The sequence below is a fragment of the Peromyscus maniculatus genome, chromosome 4, assembly GCF_049852395.1.
Source record: "Peromyscus maniculatus bairdii isolate BWxNUB_F1_BW_parent chromosome 4, HU_Pman_BW_mat_3.1, whole genome shotgun sequence".
Classification (NCBI taxonomy): domain Eukaryota; kingdom Metazoa; phylum Chordata; class Mammalia; order Rodentia; family Cricetidae; genus Peromyscus; species Peromyscus maniculatus.
Window position 1 is genome coordinate 51508400 of NC_134855.1, and position 16818 is coordinate 51525217.

General features: G+C 41.1%; 1 protein-coding gene and 1 long non-coding RNA gene across 11 annotated transcripts in view; one reads left to right on the forward strand and one right to left on the reverse strand.

The window, feature by feature from the left end:
• Chn1 (chimerin 1) overlaps positions 1-16818 on the reverse strand; it is a 159359-nt gene that overhangs the window by 43384 nt on the left and 99157 nt on the right. For 7 of the 10 annotated variants that reach the window (XM_076569689.1, XM_076569691.1, XM_076569693.1 and 4 more), the window contains one exon: positions 1949-2026. The exons of 1 other annotated variant lie outside the window; for it this stretch is intronic. In XM_076569689.1, coding sequence (XP_076425804.1) covers positions 1949-2026 — 78 coding nt within the window. Of the gene's footprint in view, positions 1-1948; positions 2027-2252; positions 2674-16818 lie in introns of those variants that run through there. 2 more of the 10 variants (XM_015988146.3, XM_006972441.4) reach the window with 2 other exon arrangements.
• LOC143272890 (uncharacterized) lies at positions 7964-15461 on the forward strand. The gene is made up of 3 exons (XR_013050520.1): positions 7964-8108; positions 12705-13110; positions 14842-15461. It is a non-coding gene; the product is annotated as an uncharacterized LOC143272890 (long non-coding RNA).

A 16818-nucleotide genomic window follows, 5' to 3' on the forward strand; every position in this document is an offset into this window, starting at 1 on the left:
TCCCTGGCTCACAGGAGGCCCTTCCTAACAAGGCCAGCGTTAAAGAGCAAGTCTCAGCTGGGCCTCACCGTCTAGCTCCAGAGAAGGAAGAAGTCTCCCACGTTTTATGTGCTTAAAACGAAACAGACAAGAACCCAACCCAAGCCAACAAAAACAAGTATGCCCAGGCTAGGGGTGAGCTCACAGGGTTTGCCTGGCGTGTGCAAGGTTCCAGGCTCAGTCTCCAGCCGGGGCATCTTTATAGTGATCTGGGGGGCGAGGGTCACACGGTCACACAGCACACACACGACTTACTTCTTATAAAGCTATGTGAAAAGAACTAAAAGATGTATCTGCAGGAGACAGGAAAGTATATGCTTGCTTCTGTACATTTTTCAACTTCCAAACAATAATGATAAAAAGCATTTACAGAACCCGATTTATCACTAAAATGACAATCTCACAGGCCTATTTTGCTAGTAAACCTGACTGAACCTCTTTGAAGATGCCTTGGAAGTCCCAGAATTTCTAGAACATGCAGATGATTCTTGCTTACAAACTTAATAGCCATTTTGGGGGCCATTTTCGTGGTCAAAGTCCTGTAAGACCAGGCTATAAATCACTCAAGCTCAGTAGCCTGCAGCATTTATTTGCTTGTTTACTTGTTTATTTATTTATTTTTGGTTTATAAGAGGTTAAGTTTGGTTTATAATGTGGCTAAGACTGGATGTACACACGATTTCCATTTTCTGTCAAGTTTTAATTTGCTGAACTGTCTCAGTTCCATTTTAAAGCAAAATTATCAGTTGAGAAGTAAGGTCCATATGGTTAATGCCAAGTGGTTTGAAGACTGCACTCTATTCCTCACTATAGAAAATGTGGAGTACATTGAGGCATAGTGTTTTGTTTTTTAGCATGAGCAAAATAAATGCTGGTGTTAAAAATCAGGGTGGTTTATAAAGCTGGGATGAAGTCACTTGGGAGAGAGCCTGGTACATTCTATATGCTGAATAAATGTTCAAAAAAGTTGAATAAATTAACAGATCAAAGAGAAATTTTCAGCTCTAACACCTTTTTGCAAACAAATATTTCCATTCTAACATGAGCATTAATGATAATCTGTCTAAACTGAATACTCTTGAGTCTTAGACAACTTCTGACTATTAGGAAGTTACCACAGAAATGCTGGCTCATCTGCCTATTCAGTGTAACTAGGTCTCTTTACACATGACTTCACTTTGCATACTGCCTGAATTGGAATGCAAGGCTTTATACCATGCAGGAAGTACAGGCAACATCTAGACACATCTCAGACCAACACACATATCATCTTCATAAGAGAAGATTCAGGTACACTGCATAAAACATGTTACAGCAGTAATTAAAAACAACATATGCAGGCTGAAAGCCAACACCAAGAAAGTGAAGGGAAGCTGCCAGTCACAGCCTCTGTGGTCACAGGGCAGCGATTCTCCTTTAATCGTGGTCAATTTGTTAATGGAGGGAGGAGAAAAGACAGAAACTATGGGAAATGCATACCATCTGCTCACTCCAGATGCAACTGCACATGCCTGCTACAGCAAAGCCTTTAACCAGAATTGAATATGTAAGATCTAATCCCCTAACTCGCCAACCAAGGTACTTAGACACATTGCAACACAGATACATGCAATGCAAACTCATGATTAGGAGACCTTGATCATGTCAGTCGAGACTTACCAGTGTGCACACAGTAATTCAAGAGAGCATGAGCACAGCGCCTGAGAAAATGGGGCTGGATTTCTATGAGCTCTATCCAGCCATTCCTTAAATAAAACCGGGATTTAGACATCTCTTTCCTTGAATAGCAAGAACATTTCAATCAAATCATCCTAATTTTTCAAAGGCATCAGAAGACGAGCCTCTAACATTGCACACTCTAAGTACTGAGCGTTCCTTATAGGAAAAGGCCAGAAACAAACATTCTTACCTTGAAATTGTGAACCTTTTCATATTTTGGAATTTGTTCATTTTCTTTCAGAGTTGCTCTTCTAACAAGCGATGTCAACTGCGAATAAGCAAAGAGTTTCAGAGGTTGCCAGATTGTCACAGACGACTTTTGAGAACCCAGTTTCATTCCCAAGGCTGCTATCAATAAATCTTGCTGCCGGCCCTCTTGCTTTGGTTTGCGAACTGTAGCTCTATTAGTTTTCCTCCCCGACCAAGACTCTTTGGATGGCATTTTGGAATTCAAAGGAATGAAAAACAAACAAAACCAAAAACCAAAAAACAACCTTGCAGCAGCTGTAACTGTCGGTGAACTCTACTCAGCTAACGCATGAGCATGCTGCAGCCAGCTCAGAATCCTAACCTAGAGAACAGCGGCCACGCCACACGCCAGAGCCCAGGAGGTGCGGGAGGTGATGAAGCAGTTCTTCACAAGGCCGAGCACCACACAAATTCTCTCTTCCTTTCTTAACAGGGCTCTATATTTAAGCTTCTGGAAACTTAAGAGTCTGGAGAGGAAATCAGTCTGTGCTAACACACAGACCATGCAGTATCTCTCTTTGGGAGTCCTTTTAAAAAGGCAGTCAATTGTGACAAATAACACATTGCTGAAAGCTTTCTTCTCTGCTCAGTATAGCAAGGTCCATTCTGAATGAGAGATGCCTACATACAGCCTGCAGTCAGTCAGTCGCTAGCAACAGACAGCCTGCGAACTCACTTGCAGGAGGGGGCGGGGAGGGAGGGATTTGCAGGAGGAAGCACGATTAGACTGGCCACAGTGAGAGACGAGACAACCAATGAAAACCCAGCAACAGTATTTAAGTGCTGTGTTCCTCAACTCACTCCGGTGCCCCCTCCTCTCGCACAAGATTTTTCTTGCTGTCTCAAGGAAAGAAAAAAAAATTATGCAGGAAGGTAATGAGCAATGACTGAGTCATGCAATAATGGCAGAGGAAAATTAGCACACAGCACCAGGTTTTTATTTAAGAGCAAAACCAACCAAACCAAAAACTCTGGTGCCAGGTGAGGTGTGAGCTGCTCTACTAAGGTGAATCCAGCCTTCCTATTTGTGCATTGTGGTGAGGCTGGTTAACTAAAATCCAGTTTTATTAAAGATGAACAAGAATGGCTACATATTTTGATGAAAAAGATAAGGAACTTAAGTCTTGCATTTTCATCCACAATAGAAAGCATACATGCAGCAATGCTGATATCCTCTAGTGTAGTTTGGCCCACACTGTGTGTATTTGGTGTAGATCTACACTTAATCAATAACATCAATAAGCTAGTTTTCTAGCCTCAATACTTTTTGTTCGGAGTTTGAGGCCAGAGGAAGGGAGCTAAGACTAGTCCTTCAGTTGCACAGAGCCCAGATGAAGTGTGGCTGTGCTCACCAGACCCTGGTCTGTTTGTCTGCAACTGTAGAAAAGGGGCTGCTGGCTGAGACTCAAACCCAGTTCTACTCAAGAGCAATGACTACAGCTCCCTAAGGGGCTATGAGAAATTCAGTCTGCCTCCCACACCCCTTTTCAAGACAGGGTCTCACTGTATAGCCCTGGCCACTCTATAACTCACTATGTAGATCAGGCTGGCCTCAAACTCACAGAGATCCACTTGCCTCTGCTTCCCGAGTGCCAGGATTAAAGGTGTGCGCCATCATACACAGTTTCAGGCTTTCCCATTTGGGTTCTCTAACCATCTCCCATCTGTTTCCTTGTGCTTGCTACATAATTAATCTTATGATGAATCTGAAAGTTTGTATTGAATTGGGGGTTGGAGGCTGTAGCTTAGCAGAGAAGCATGTGTTTGGACTGTACAAAGACTTGGGTTTGAGCAGACCCAAACCAAATCAAACCAAACCAGAAATTCAGTCAACTAACTACTACACATTATCTCAGATTTCATAAAATAGACAAGGTATTCCACTGAAAATTCTAATTTAATTGAGATGTGAGACGTCCTTCAATTATATTACAACATTGGAAGTAATGAGTGGTACTGGTGCCTGTGCGCGTGTGCACCTGTAAAGGCCAGAGATCAATGTTGGCTGTCACTGTTGGTAAGGTATAGCACCTTATTTTTCTAAGATAGCATCATCAATGAATGCGGAGCTCACTGATTTGGCCAGTCTTATTGGCCAATGAGCTTCGGGAGGAGCAGGGCTCTGTTTGTCTCTGATCCTTTGCCCAGACATACTCTACCACATTCAGGTTTTATGTTTACAAAGAAAGTACTTTACCTCCTGAGCCATCTCTCCAGCCCCATGACTGACTTGAAAACAGGCCCAGTTAATCTCTGTTTTCTTGAGTATATATAGTCCCCTTTCTTCTTTTTTTTAATAGTAATGGAAATTTAATCCAGGGCCTCAGGCATGCTAGTCAAGTATCTCCCACCACACTATATTCCCAGATTCTTTGTATTAAAAGAAATTTAAGTAAATAACAGACAAAGGAAGAGGGGCTGGAGAGATAGCTCAGTGGTTAAGAGCACTGACTGTTCTTCCAAAGGCCCTAAGTTCAATTCCCAGCAACCACATGGTGGCTCATAACCATCTGTAATGAGATCTGGTGCCCTCTTACGGCCTGCAAACATACATGCAGACAGAACACTGTACACATAATAAATAAATAAATCTCAAAAAAAAAGACAAAGGGAGACATTAACATTTACTCTATGCATGGCTCAATTTCACAAATTCAGCCTCAGATGATCGATAGGAGATTATAAAACAACACTACTGAGAGGAAACACACTGGAAAAAAGTTTTCTTGCCTGACATAAATGATTTGTTATGTGAGGACTAACTCCTTGGACATGTTCAGCTGAGAGTCATGTTAACCCAGTCCCTAGTAGGCATCAGATAAAAAAAAAAAATAAGACCCCAAAGGCAAAAAGAATGGTATTTGTTCTTTCAACAACATATAAAGGAAAGTTCCTAAGTAAAGAAAACAACTAAAGGTGTAACCCAAGTGGTGGGTGGAGCACGAATTTTTAGAAGGTCTTATTAATAAAATCAAACCTGGAGCCAGGTATTGGGGTGAACACTGGAAGATCAGAGAAGCAGAACAAGCCACAGCCACTTCACCTCGACAGTTCCTCAGCTGATCCTGTTTCCTCAGACTGGAAGCCTCTGAGTCCTCATTCAGAATGAATCTTAGCTGAACTGCTGCTCAAAAGCCTAAAAGCTTAACCAGCCTAGTTCCCTGTCCTCACACCTTAAATACCTTTCTGCTTCCTGCCATCACTTCCTGGGATTGAAGGCTCTTTTTACCACACCTGGCTGTTTCATTGTGGATCTCTGCCTCTAGAATGCTAGGATTAAAGGCGCGTGTGCCACCATTTTCTGGCCTCAATATCTAGTGGCTGTTCTGTTCTCTGACCCCAGATAAGTTTATTAGGGTGCACAATATTTTGGAGAATGCAATATCACCACAGGTGGGTTTGTCTGTTTTGTTTTTCTTGAATAGTCTGACCAAGTTTCTATTACGTTAAGATCAACCCTTGAGTTTCAACTAAAATAACTAAAATTCAACTATGCACAAAAATACACACTTGCCCAGAAAAATAAATGGTCAGGTAAAGTGAATATTTTGTCTAAAGATCAAGTTTATTAAAGAGTTCTACTGTTTTTCTTAATTTTTCTATTAATCAAGACATGCTGGGTTAATTACAGCATGGGCAGCAACTAGCTCTTAAAGGAGATAGAAAACAGCATTGTAGGGTGAGTATGTATGTACAACCACACACACACACACACACACACACACACACACACAAAGAACTGTATCACATAACTGCCAAAGGCTTGCCCAGTATTATGCCTGAGAACAACTGCGCTACTTCGCATTAATTTTGGGGACCAATTTCAAGTAAGCGAAGTTGAAACTCTGAACCACTACCAATGCTCTGATGTTCTAGACAAACGTCCATCATTATGCTCACATGTATCTGGCCACTGCTATCTTGTTAAGTAATAGTTAATGCACTGTTAATTATGGCTGTAATTTGTCAGTGAGTACTTATGTGCTAGGTACTCTGCTGATGACATATACAATCTCATGAATGCACAGATAAACTTTGTAAGGCACACATACATTATCTTCATTTTGTATTCCAGAGAATTAACACCCACAAAAACCAAATCCCCAAAGCTGCATGGACAGCTAGGAGAAAGTAGAGCTGAGCTACTAACAGTATGGTATATCCACACAGTTGAGAAAACAAGAGGAACTATGGAATCTGAGGGGAGTTATTTTTCTGTTCATGGTGGTTCATCTGCTTATTTACTTTCAGTTTCAAAGGTTGGTAACAGACAAGAAATAAGAGTAAGCCGGGCGGTGGTGGCACACACCTTTAATCCCAGCACTCGGGAGGCAGAGCCAGGCGGATCTCTGTGAGTTCAAGGCCAGCCTGGGCTACCAAGTGAGTTCCAGGAAAAGGCGCAAAGCTACACAGAGAAACCCTGTCTCGAAAAACCAAAAAAAAAAAAAAAAAAGAAAGAAAGAAGAGTAATGAGAACAGTGAAGAAAAGGAGAAGTAACTGATGTTTCCTCAAGCTCAACTTGCAGACCATGGAGTAGGAGATGCTAACCTCAAGGCTCAATCCAAATACTCCTTCCTCCAGGAAGCCTTGGAAAACTTAAACTGATGAGGTGTGACCTTATTCATCTGTAAACCTAGAAGTCCTTTGCTTGTTTATTAACGATAAGATAATACATTCACCTTGTGAACTATTAACAACCAGCCTGGCAAGATAGGCTTGTGATCTCAGCAGTAGCATGAATGGTATGGGGTAATCCAAGTGCTTTTGGTTGAATTTAAGGCCCATTCCAGAAGAGAAAGTGTGTGCCTGGTACTGTAAATCTGGCCAAGAACCTATGGTTTGGGAGCTCACAGGCCCCAGGGGTGAGCCTACTACTATTATTCTGCTAAGTGGCCACAGTATCCAACCGCTCTCTAAATTCATATGTCCCCCCTGTATGTAGATCAGTGCAGCTCTCAGACCTCATCAGAGACGTTTCTTTGTGCAGTGGACAATGGACAACGCAGAAACTTACAACTGGTCAACTTGCAGAGATTAAGTGTTTAGCCACAAATGGGACATCTCTACCACAAACACTATGCCATAAAATACTTCATGCGTGTTCTAAATCTGAGGTGTTTCTGGTAGAGTCTCCCTACATTGCACAGCATGACTTTACCACAGGCCAGGGTCTCACTGCACATGTGAACTTCTTACCACGCAAGTGGCCATACCTTGCAATGCCAAAGACTGCTATGTAAACACACTGTATATTGGGAATCACAGTATTTTTACTGTATGGCAAAGTTTTCTGTTCTTATAGAAACATAAAGGTTTAATTAAACAAATGACTTCCTACAGTCATTCTTCAGGAGGTATCAAATCAGTGTCTTTGGACTATACTGAGTTAGATAAGAATTACAGCCATCTCATTGGCATGTAAATTTGCCTTTCTTGTTAAGAAATGGTAAATTACATATATGAATTATTTTTTAGATGATTTATTATCAGTGATTTAACAGTAAGTATATACTTATATTAAATTTTAAAAGTAATATATTAACATATAAGTATATAAATGTTTATAAATATATAATAAATCAAACATTTATATACTTACTTTATATGTCTATATACCCAAGATTCTGTATAAATTAGGTGGAAAGAAGTTGCAAGCAGAAAAAGCTTAAGAAACCCTGGTCCATACCATACAGCATGCCTGGAAACTAGACTTCGCTTTTGTGTTATGGCCCTTACCCAATGCCCAGTGTCTAGCTCTAATCATATTCTTCCAAGGCATATTATAATGACAGGAATGCCAACTGAAGAAACAAGGTTAGAAGGGTCTGAAAAATGGGAAGGAAAGGAGACAGGATGTAGTCAGCAGGAAATACTTTTTGCAACACTGCTTACTGCTTTCCACGGCTGTCACACCAACTCTGAGAAGTATGCAACAATGGCAATCCTATCATCAACTCTGAGAAGTATGCAACAAGGCAATCCTATCATCAGGAGAAGAAACTAGTGACTCCTTCAGTTATACAGCAGGAAGTAGACGGTCTGAGATCTGAACCCACGTCTTTAATCTCCAAGCTCCTTCTGTTACCTTCAATATGCGCAGGTGATACAGCTCGGGGTGTTGGGGACACATGCTTGACAGTCTCACCCCGTAACGTGAAACAGAAGGGAGCAGCTTCAGCGGGATCCAAACTTGTGGTACACGTGGTCTGTGAGCTCTTTCTTGGTGGAAGCACCAGCAGGGGTTAGCGTTCACTTAGAGCAGGAGTTCTGGCCTAACTAACTTCAGATCTGACTCTGCCCATCCCTGACACCAACTAGTATCTCTGGGGGTTCATCTAAGGCAGCACAACTACTCTCCTGAAGGACGGAACAGGGGCAGCTTCCCAGCCTGCATTTTCTCCCTGTGCCTGTCCTGCAGTACAGAGGACTGGAGCAATGGGCAGGAGTGAGGAGGGCAGGAGAAGGAGTGCTGCATTCACTGCTGGAAATCAAAGGCTCCCAGACAGCCCCCCCCCCCCCGTTATTTGTCCTCTGTGGACGCTGGACCTGGGCTGGGCTGGCCTCCCACACTCACCAAGTGCACTAGAACCAGAAGCGCAGCACGGAGCCACGCACAAATGCTCACTCTAACTCCATCACTAAGTGGCTGGGGAATGTCCTGGGTCAAGTCTTTGTTTCCGGACATGTAAACTGACTGAAAGTATGCAACAATACAACACTGTCAACAATTAAATGAGATATATGGGAGAAGAATTTGCCAGTATTTTGAGCCAATAAGTAACCAGTAAGTGGGAAGTTTCCCCTTCTTTCCTTGTACTCAAAGGCCCTTATTGCTGAGATTAGGGCTGTATTCTATGTGACTATGGCATGAATTAAAAATCCAAGGCTGCTGTCTTATACTATGTAAACTTCAGGACACACTGTAAGCCAGGAGCCCTCAATCTGTAGGTCATGGTCCTCACAGGGTTCATATATCAGATATCCTAAATATCAGACATTTACATTCCGATTCATAACAGTAGCAAAATTACAGTTATGAAGTAGTATCAAAGTAATTTTATGGTTGGGGATCACCACATCATGAGGAACTGGATTACAGGGTCAGAGTGCTAGGAAGGTTGAGAACCACTGCTGTAAGCAAGAGCAATCTCTAATTGTAATCTAACCCTACTGTGGCAATTTTAAGTTGTGAAAATCCTTATGCTCAGATTGAGCAATCTCATCAAGTCCTGCTTACAGGGAAAAAAAGTCTTAACAAATTATTCACACTGTCCTGGTCCACTTTTTGTTGTTGTGACAAAGACCGCAACCAAAAGCAACTTGGAGAGGAGAGGTCTTGTTTGGTTTACACATCCCTTCCTGATCACAGTGCATCACTGAAAGAAACCGAGACAGGAACTCAAGCAGAGCAGGAACTTAGAGGCAGGAATGGAAGCAGAGACCATGGAGGAGTGCTGCTTATTGGCTTGTTCGCCATGGCTTGCTCAGTATGCGTTTTTAGACAACCCAGGGCCACCTGCTCAGGAGTGGCCTGCCCACAATGGTCTGGACACTCCCCTATCAATCTTAATCAAGAAAATGCCCCCAAAGACTTGCCTACAGGCGAATGAAATGGGAGCATTTTCTCAACTGAGGTTCTTGTTTCCCAGATGACTCCAGCTTGTCAAGTTGACAAAAAAAAAAAAAAAAAAAAAAAAAAAAAACCAACCAGCACATATACCAAATACAAATGACTGATTATGCTTCTTTTTTCATAAGTGTCTGTTCTTTAGGTAGGACTAAAGCTTAAGCCAAAGGAATAAATCTGCAACTACTTAATGTCAGGACTCATCTGTGGCAAGGGTGTTCTCTAGAAATACCTTTTCCTAAGGGACCTAATGCAACACAAGGAACCCTTCTCTGTAATATTCTGGCTACGTACATCATGGGTCCGACACACATGTTAAATTAGAATTCTATCCCCAGAGTACCTCATGTCAGTATTCTAGCCATCATGCCCTGTGGCTTGGGGGAGTTGTGAAACTGGATTAATTTTTGAGTGATCAGGAATTAAAGTTTCTGGTTCAAGTATAGTGAAGTCTTGCAATTTCTACAGACTGTAAACACCGAGGAAAGTTATAACACAAAGGCTGGTAAATTCACACAAATCTCAGTCCAGTATTCAGATGGGTCTTACCTTCGTCCCCTGAATTAGACCTGCAGTCTAATTTTTCTCCAGGAGAGACAAGAGTAGACGATATCCCGAGGTACTTACCAACAACATGTAGTGGTTAATGTTTTACATGCATGATGTCATTTAGATATCAAAGCAAACAAATAAGACAGATGTGTCAACTGCCATTTACAGATGAGGAAAGAAGCTCAGAGACTAAGAATCTTGCTGAAGGCCATGTTGCTTTCAAATGTGAAAACAGGGCTTGAGTTCAGATCCCCAGGACTTCAAATTCTTAAATTTGTTCTTGACTACCTTGGCTCTCACAGTATCTATTTTCCCCCTTTGGTTTTCTGAGATAATGTTTCTCTATTTAACAGCCCTGGCTGTCCTGGAACTCGCTTTGTGGAGCTCCGCTTGCCCCTGCCTCCTGAGCGCTGGGATTAAAGGTGTGCACCACTACCACCTGCTCTCACAATGTCTGTTTTTAACATGAATTACTGAAAGGTTAGTACAAATCCTAAATCATTTCTCTTAAGCACATTATATCACTAGGCATTTACAACTGTTATATGTGGATTGCGGTGTCTATCAGATTACATGTGGAACCAAAATTTCCAAGTGGACTTTTAAGTCAGATATTAGAGAATTCTAGTTTAGGAGTCTTAAATTCCTTAAGTCATGTTCAGATTAATAAATATTTATGTTTCACAGGAAGCTTCCATTTTGCTGGGTTGCTAATGTCTCAGTCACTGCAAGAGTCGGATTACCCTTCTAACTCAGTCTTCATTACACAGCCCCTGTAGCAGTAACCTAATATTGATCGAAACCTCACATAATATCTAAACAGATAAGGTACATCATGTCTCATGTTTAAATGTTTGGTCAAGTCAAGGAGCATGTTAGAGGAGATGGTGACAGCAGTGATGCTAGTGTAGAGTATGTTTTTAAAGATTTATTTATTTATTATGTATAGTGTAGAGTATTTTATATGGCAATGGTCAGAGAGGTCTGAAGGCACAAGTTTCACTTCCTTAAACACTGATACACAAAGAAGGGTCCTTAGGAACACAATTCAGACACGATCACTCGATGTACACTCCTCTGTGCTGTGACTCTACTATGCTGCATGCTTTACAGCAAGATAATGATGGTTAAGAAAGAAAACTAGATGCGCGAAGATCCAGACCACTGTGGGTGGTGTCATCCCTAAGCAGCTGTCCTGGATGGTATAAAGCGGGCCAGGCAAGCCAGTAAACAAATCTCCACCACGGCCTGTGCATACACTATTGCCTCCAGGTTCCTGCCATGATCTTGACCTGACTTCTCTGGATGGACTACAAACTTTAAGATGAAATAAGCCACCACCCCCCAAAAGAAATAAAACTAGCTTCCTTTTGGGAAGTTCCTGAAAAAAAAACCTCTTATATCACATCCACAATATTTTATCTTATGAAATTCTTCCAGTTCAAAGGATCTTAATGAAACCAGAGAACACTTTAGCGACCCTTAACTTTGACGCTCTCCTTCATGCCAGAGACAGTCATTAGACTTTTTACTTGTATGTGTGGTGTCTCATGGAAATCAAGGCCTGCATATGAATGGTATATTAAGAAAAGAAGGGACTGAGAGATGGCTCTGCAGCTGAGTGCACTGGCTGCTCTTCCAGAGGACCTGGGTTCAATTCTCAGCACCCACATGACAGCTCACAACTGTCTGTAACTCCAGTCCAGGGGATCTAACACCCTCACACAGATAAGCTTCAGGAAAAAACACCAATGCACATAAAATAAAAATAAATAATTCATCAAAAAAATTTAAAAAATATATATAGAAAGTCAGCTTGAAATGACAGGCCCTCATGAGGCAGAAGAAAAGATTAAAGTCTGATGTAACTTCTTTTCATGGTATTTTGTTGTTATCTAAAAGCACCTACCCACTGATGTCCTTCTCTACAAAGGACATTATAGGGAGACAGTCTGAGCACCTGGAGATCTGAAGCTAAACTGATCAAATGCTATGAAGGTCATCTGGTGGGGGGGGGGGTAGTACCTCACTATCTTCCCCAAAGATGCCCTTCCCAGCAAAGGCTGGTGAACAGGGATGAGCATGCAGAAGGGGCAGGGGACCGTCCTCCACAACCCGGAATGTATCCAAGCATGTTTAATGCAAAGGTGTTTTCAATCACCACTCCATAAAGCTGCTGCTCTGGGAAGACAGGTGGTATTTACCTTTGGGTTTATGAATGGCAATAGAACAGGCCTGAGTGCATGGGGGAGTCCTTGAAAAATCTTTCTGCCCCAAGTCTTACTCTATAATCATGTTCCATACCCAGAAGTAACCTGCAGGGCAGTAATCCCATTCTAGTCCTCCTTCATAAGAATTGTAGTTACTGTATTCTTCTGACAATCCACTCACTCAAAACAATATCCAGGCTCAGCTTTTATGCTGCCCCACAGCAGGGCTCTTTTACAGAACTTAAGATTCCACAAGAATTTTTGTCACACAGGTTATTTCATTCTGTTCTCACATACTTTTTTTCAGATGGAAAATCCGTTGATATTAAGGCATTTGCTTGGAAGCAGAAAATCAAAGCAGCCACAATGAAAATGCAGGCCTCATGATGTCATACCCTGCCTTTCTCCTCTCTGCTGCACTTCACTGAGGTACAGGGACATGACTGACACTGAACTGTAAGTGAGGCTCAGTGTGACAGAGAACCATCAGCAGAGATAGTCACAGATGAAAAGAGCCATCCCGTCTGAGTTCTAAGCTTGACAACTGGTTTACAGCATTCAGAGAAAAATGGTCAGTGTGCTAGCCATCTATCTGCTGCTGCAACAAGACATCTAAGACCCAATTCACAAGGAAGAAAGGGTTACTTTGGCTCGCTGCTTCTGAGGCATTGGCTCAGTTACTTGGTCTACGGCTCTGAGCTTATGACAGCACAGTAAGTCAGTCTACCTCATGGCAGCCGGGAAGCTAGCTAGGTTCTAACATCCCCCTCTAGACCATATACCTAACTCCTGTTAGCCCCATCTGCTAAGGGCTCCCCACTCCCCAATACTGTCATGGCTGTGGATCAGGTTTTCAATACATGGGACCTTGGGGGACATTCTAGTCCAAATTAAAGCAGATAATCTTGACAATTAACTCCTAGCACTTTAAAAGCCTTTGGAAAAACAAAAACCAAAAACCATGATTTTGCCTAAGGCAGGCATCGTGACATGTTGACTGTACTTAGTCACATGTGGTCCTTTTTCATGAGTTTTAGGGAGAAGTATTACTAAGCTGAACATCTTTTTTGTTGTTACACCTTTTTTTCCTGTTTCTTGAATGAAAATAAGACTGTTCTCCAATATGATCAATTAAAAAAGTAGTCAGCTAATCAACTAAGAAGCTACCTTCAAAATGTGTGAACTTAGCCGGCGGTGGTAGTGACCACCTTTAATCCCAGCACTCAGGAAGCAGAGGCAGCCTGGATCTCAGTTCCAGGCCAACCTGGTCTACAAACTTCGGACAGGCTCCAAAACTACACAGAGCAACCCTGTCTCGAAAAACAAAAACAAAACAAAACAAAAAAATGTGTAAACTTTCCATTACCCCACCAAATAGACATTATAATGTATAGGACAGCAAGCCATTCCAATTGTATGGACAAAGCCTAAACAGAGATTCTATATTGACCAATATAGAAATTACATAAATTAAGATGAGTTCATTTAAAAAATATATAATATTGAATAGAAATCAGATAGCCTGAGAAATATTTTATATACCCCACAAATTCATTAAATAAGGATACTGAAATGTCTAATACATACAACTGCAATAATAAGCACTCATGAATTAAATTCAATCAACAAGTATTTCACTGAGTATGATATGCTGTGGTTTCACCAGTAAAATTGGTGAATAACAGAGTATAGGGCCACATGCTATCTTCACAAGGGCCAGATATTAAAGAGATAAATACATGTTTCATGAATTAATTATATTAGGAGTACATATTAGTAGATAATAGGTATTTTCACCCTATTAGTCCCCAATCTCATTTTCTAAGAAAGCCTGTATTTGTCCACTGGTCTGTTTACATTCCCCTTCAAGCTGCTCCACCCTCTCTGGGAGTTTCTGGACAGCTCACTTCCTTCCATCCCTCTGTCTAGATCTGTCTCCTTCCATGACGGCTGTGCCTTTAAACACTCTCAAAGAGCAAACAACCGTATAGTGTGGATCACCTCATACAGTCTTTTAGCAGAAATAATGTAGACAGGAGGCTGCGGCTTAGTCGGCCTAACCACTTTCCCATAACGAGTTAAACTATTTTTTTTTTTTTTTTTTTTTGGTTTTTCGAGGCAGGGTTTCTCTGTGTAGCTTTGCGCCTTTCCTGGAGCTCACTTGGTAGCCCAGGCTGGCCTCGAACTCACAGAGATCCGCCTGGCTCTGCCTCCCGAGTGCTGGGATTAAAGGCGTGCGCCACCAACGCCCGGCTAAACTATTTTTTAAAGTAAGTAAAGCTTAGTGTTATTTATAATTTGGCTCTTGACTCAGATAGTGCATAAATGAATCTCAGATCAACTTAACAGTGATCTAAGGTCTTAGGAAAGGGATGAAATAACAGATCTAAGATGAGTCTCTCATAGGGACTGTAGGTAAGTCTGTTTCTTTTTTCCTAAAACAGGAATGATGAAGAGCACCTCTCCGAGCAGAGATATTGGGAGACCGAGTAAAAATACGTAGCATGTACAGCATGCAGGCAAAACCCGTGTTTTCAGTCCAGGACACAGCACGTGTTCCCAGCTCCGAGAGAAGACGGGAGGGTGCTGACAGAGGGAACACCACCAGGACTGCTCTCATCCCTGTAACACAGTGCTTAGAAAAGGAAGCACGAATAAACGGGCCGAGAACCACTACTCCAGCCTCCTCTGTGTACTGTTGGAACACCGAATATAAAGAAAATGCTGCACAACAATGTACTGTTGTTTTACAGCTATTAGTGAAATCCAATGGCTGCCCAAGAAAGAAAGGCTTTAAAAATACTATTTCCTCATTTGACAGTCAATATGGCTGCAAAACAATGAACTGGAAACATGTTGGAGAGAAAATCTGTGATGACAGAAGTATCTTAGCAACACTGTTGACCAAAGGAGACACTGAATTGAAAATATTTGTAGCACTGAGGGAGCATGAGGCACCTGAAATAAGAAGAATGTGTGGCATTCCTGAACTGCAGATTTCATTTCTAAAGACTGTTTACAGGACGAAAAATTTATTTTTGGAATAAAATTAAAGACTAACACAGTTCTAGAAAAATTCCTTCATGAGTAGAAACTGTGGGAATGAATCTTAAGACAAGATTAGAAGGAAAAAGAGCATGAGCACTGCTTATCCTTAGCAAGCCGAGTTCCAGGTTTGACCATTTTTTCTTCTATAAACTCAAGCCTACAACTCATTCTGGGATGAGATTATTTGATCATTTTCAAAAGCAAGAAAGACACTGAAATAAGGATAGGGCCAGCTAGAGAATTTAAGTGGATGCATTTATTACATTTTGCACTGTCAAAATACCAAACTGTGTTATCAGCTGAATGTTACAAATGTTGATATATTTTACATCATATCTAAAATTACACTGATAGTATCAGAATTAATCTCACCAGAAAAGCCCCTCATCTAGTAGAGAACTTTCAAATTCTCATTTGAGAACTAAAATGGCTACAAAACAATAAACTGAAAACATGTAGGAGAGAAAAATTGTGGTAAGAGGGGTATCTTAGCAATGTTCTCATAAGAACATTTTTATAAGAGCCAGTTCTTTAAGATACTGAGCACAAGGTTTAATGTATTACATCATACCAAAGATACTGTTTCTAATGAATAATAATAGTGAGCAATGAACCTGGTGTTTGCCAATGCTCAGCAGCACTGCAGAGTGTGACTTCACTTAGCCTTGGTTCTGAACACACAATATGTACACTTTGCACTGTGCATGAAGCCCAGCCACACATAACAAGAAATGCTGCCTGAAATCCTCTGGATCAGAGAGAAAACTACTGTACCCTTATATTCCAAAGATTCTGCTCTTAAAGAACTGTAATGGTTTAGTTATGGAAACTTCAGCATCTAAGAACCAAATTAGTATGTCTTTGGGTTATATTGTGTTAGAATGGTTGATTTTAAAAGCTGCCATTTGAGCTGCTGCTGAGTTCTATGAAAATAAATCACTAAATGAAGTTTGGCATGGGGATTAGGCAGAATTACCAACAATTTCTGAAATGGCCCTAAACAGAAGTATTTTTGCATTCTGGACTATGGATTTGTGGGAGGTAGCATTCTCAGCACTAATGATCAAAAGCAAAATAGAATTATCCCTGGAAATGCTAAAGATGGTCTAAATCCTTTTGCATCAAGCATTCAGCCAAGATTTATGTAAAAATAAAGTACATTCATCTTATTAGTAGGCACATTTGCTTTAGTCTTTAAGAAGTAGTAAAATTATATATACCAAAGAATCATTTTAAAATTAATTTCTCTATGACTTATCAGAAATGCTTGACTTGTAGGTTAGGAATATACTTATATATGAGGGGCCATTCAAAAATGTTTGGGTGAAATGTGGTCATGTTAGAAAAGTTGAAATAGTTCTAATCTGGAAAAT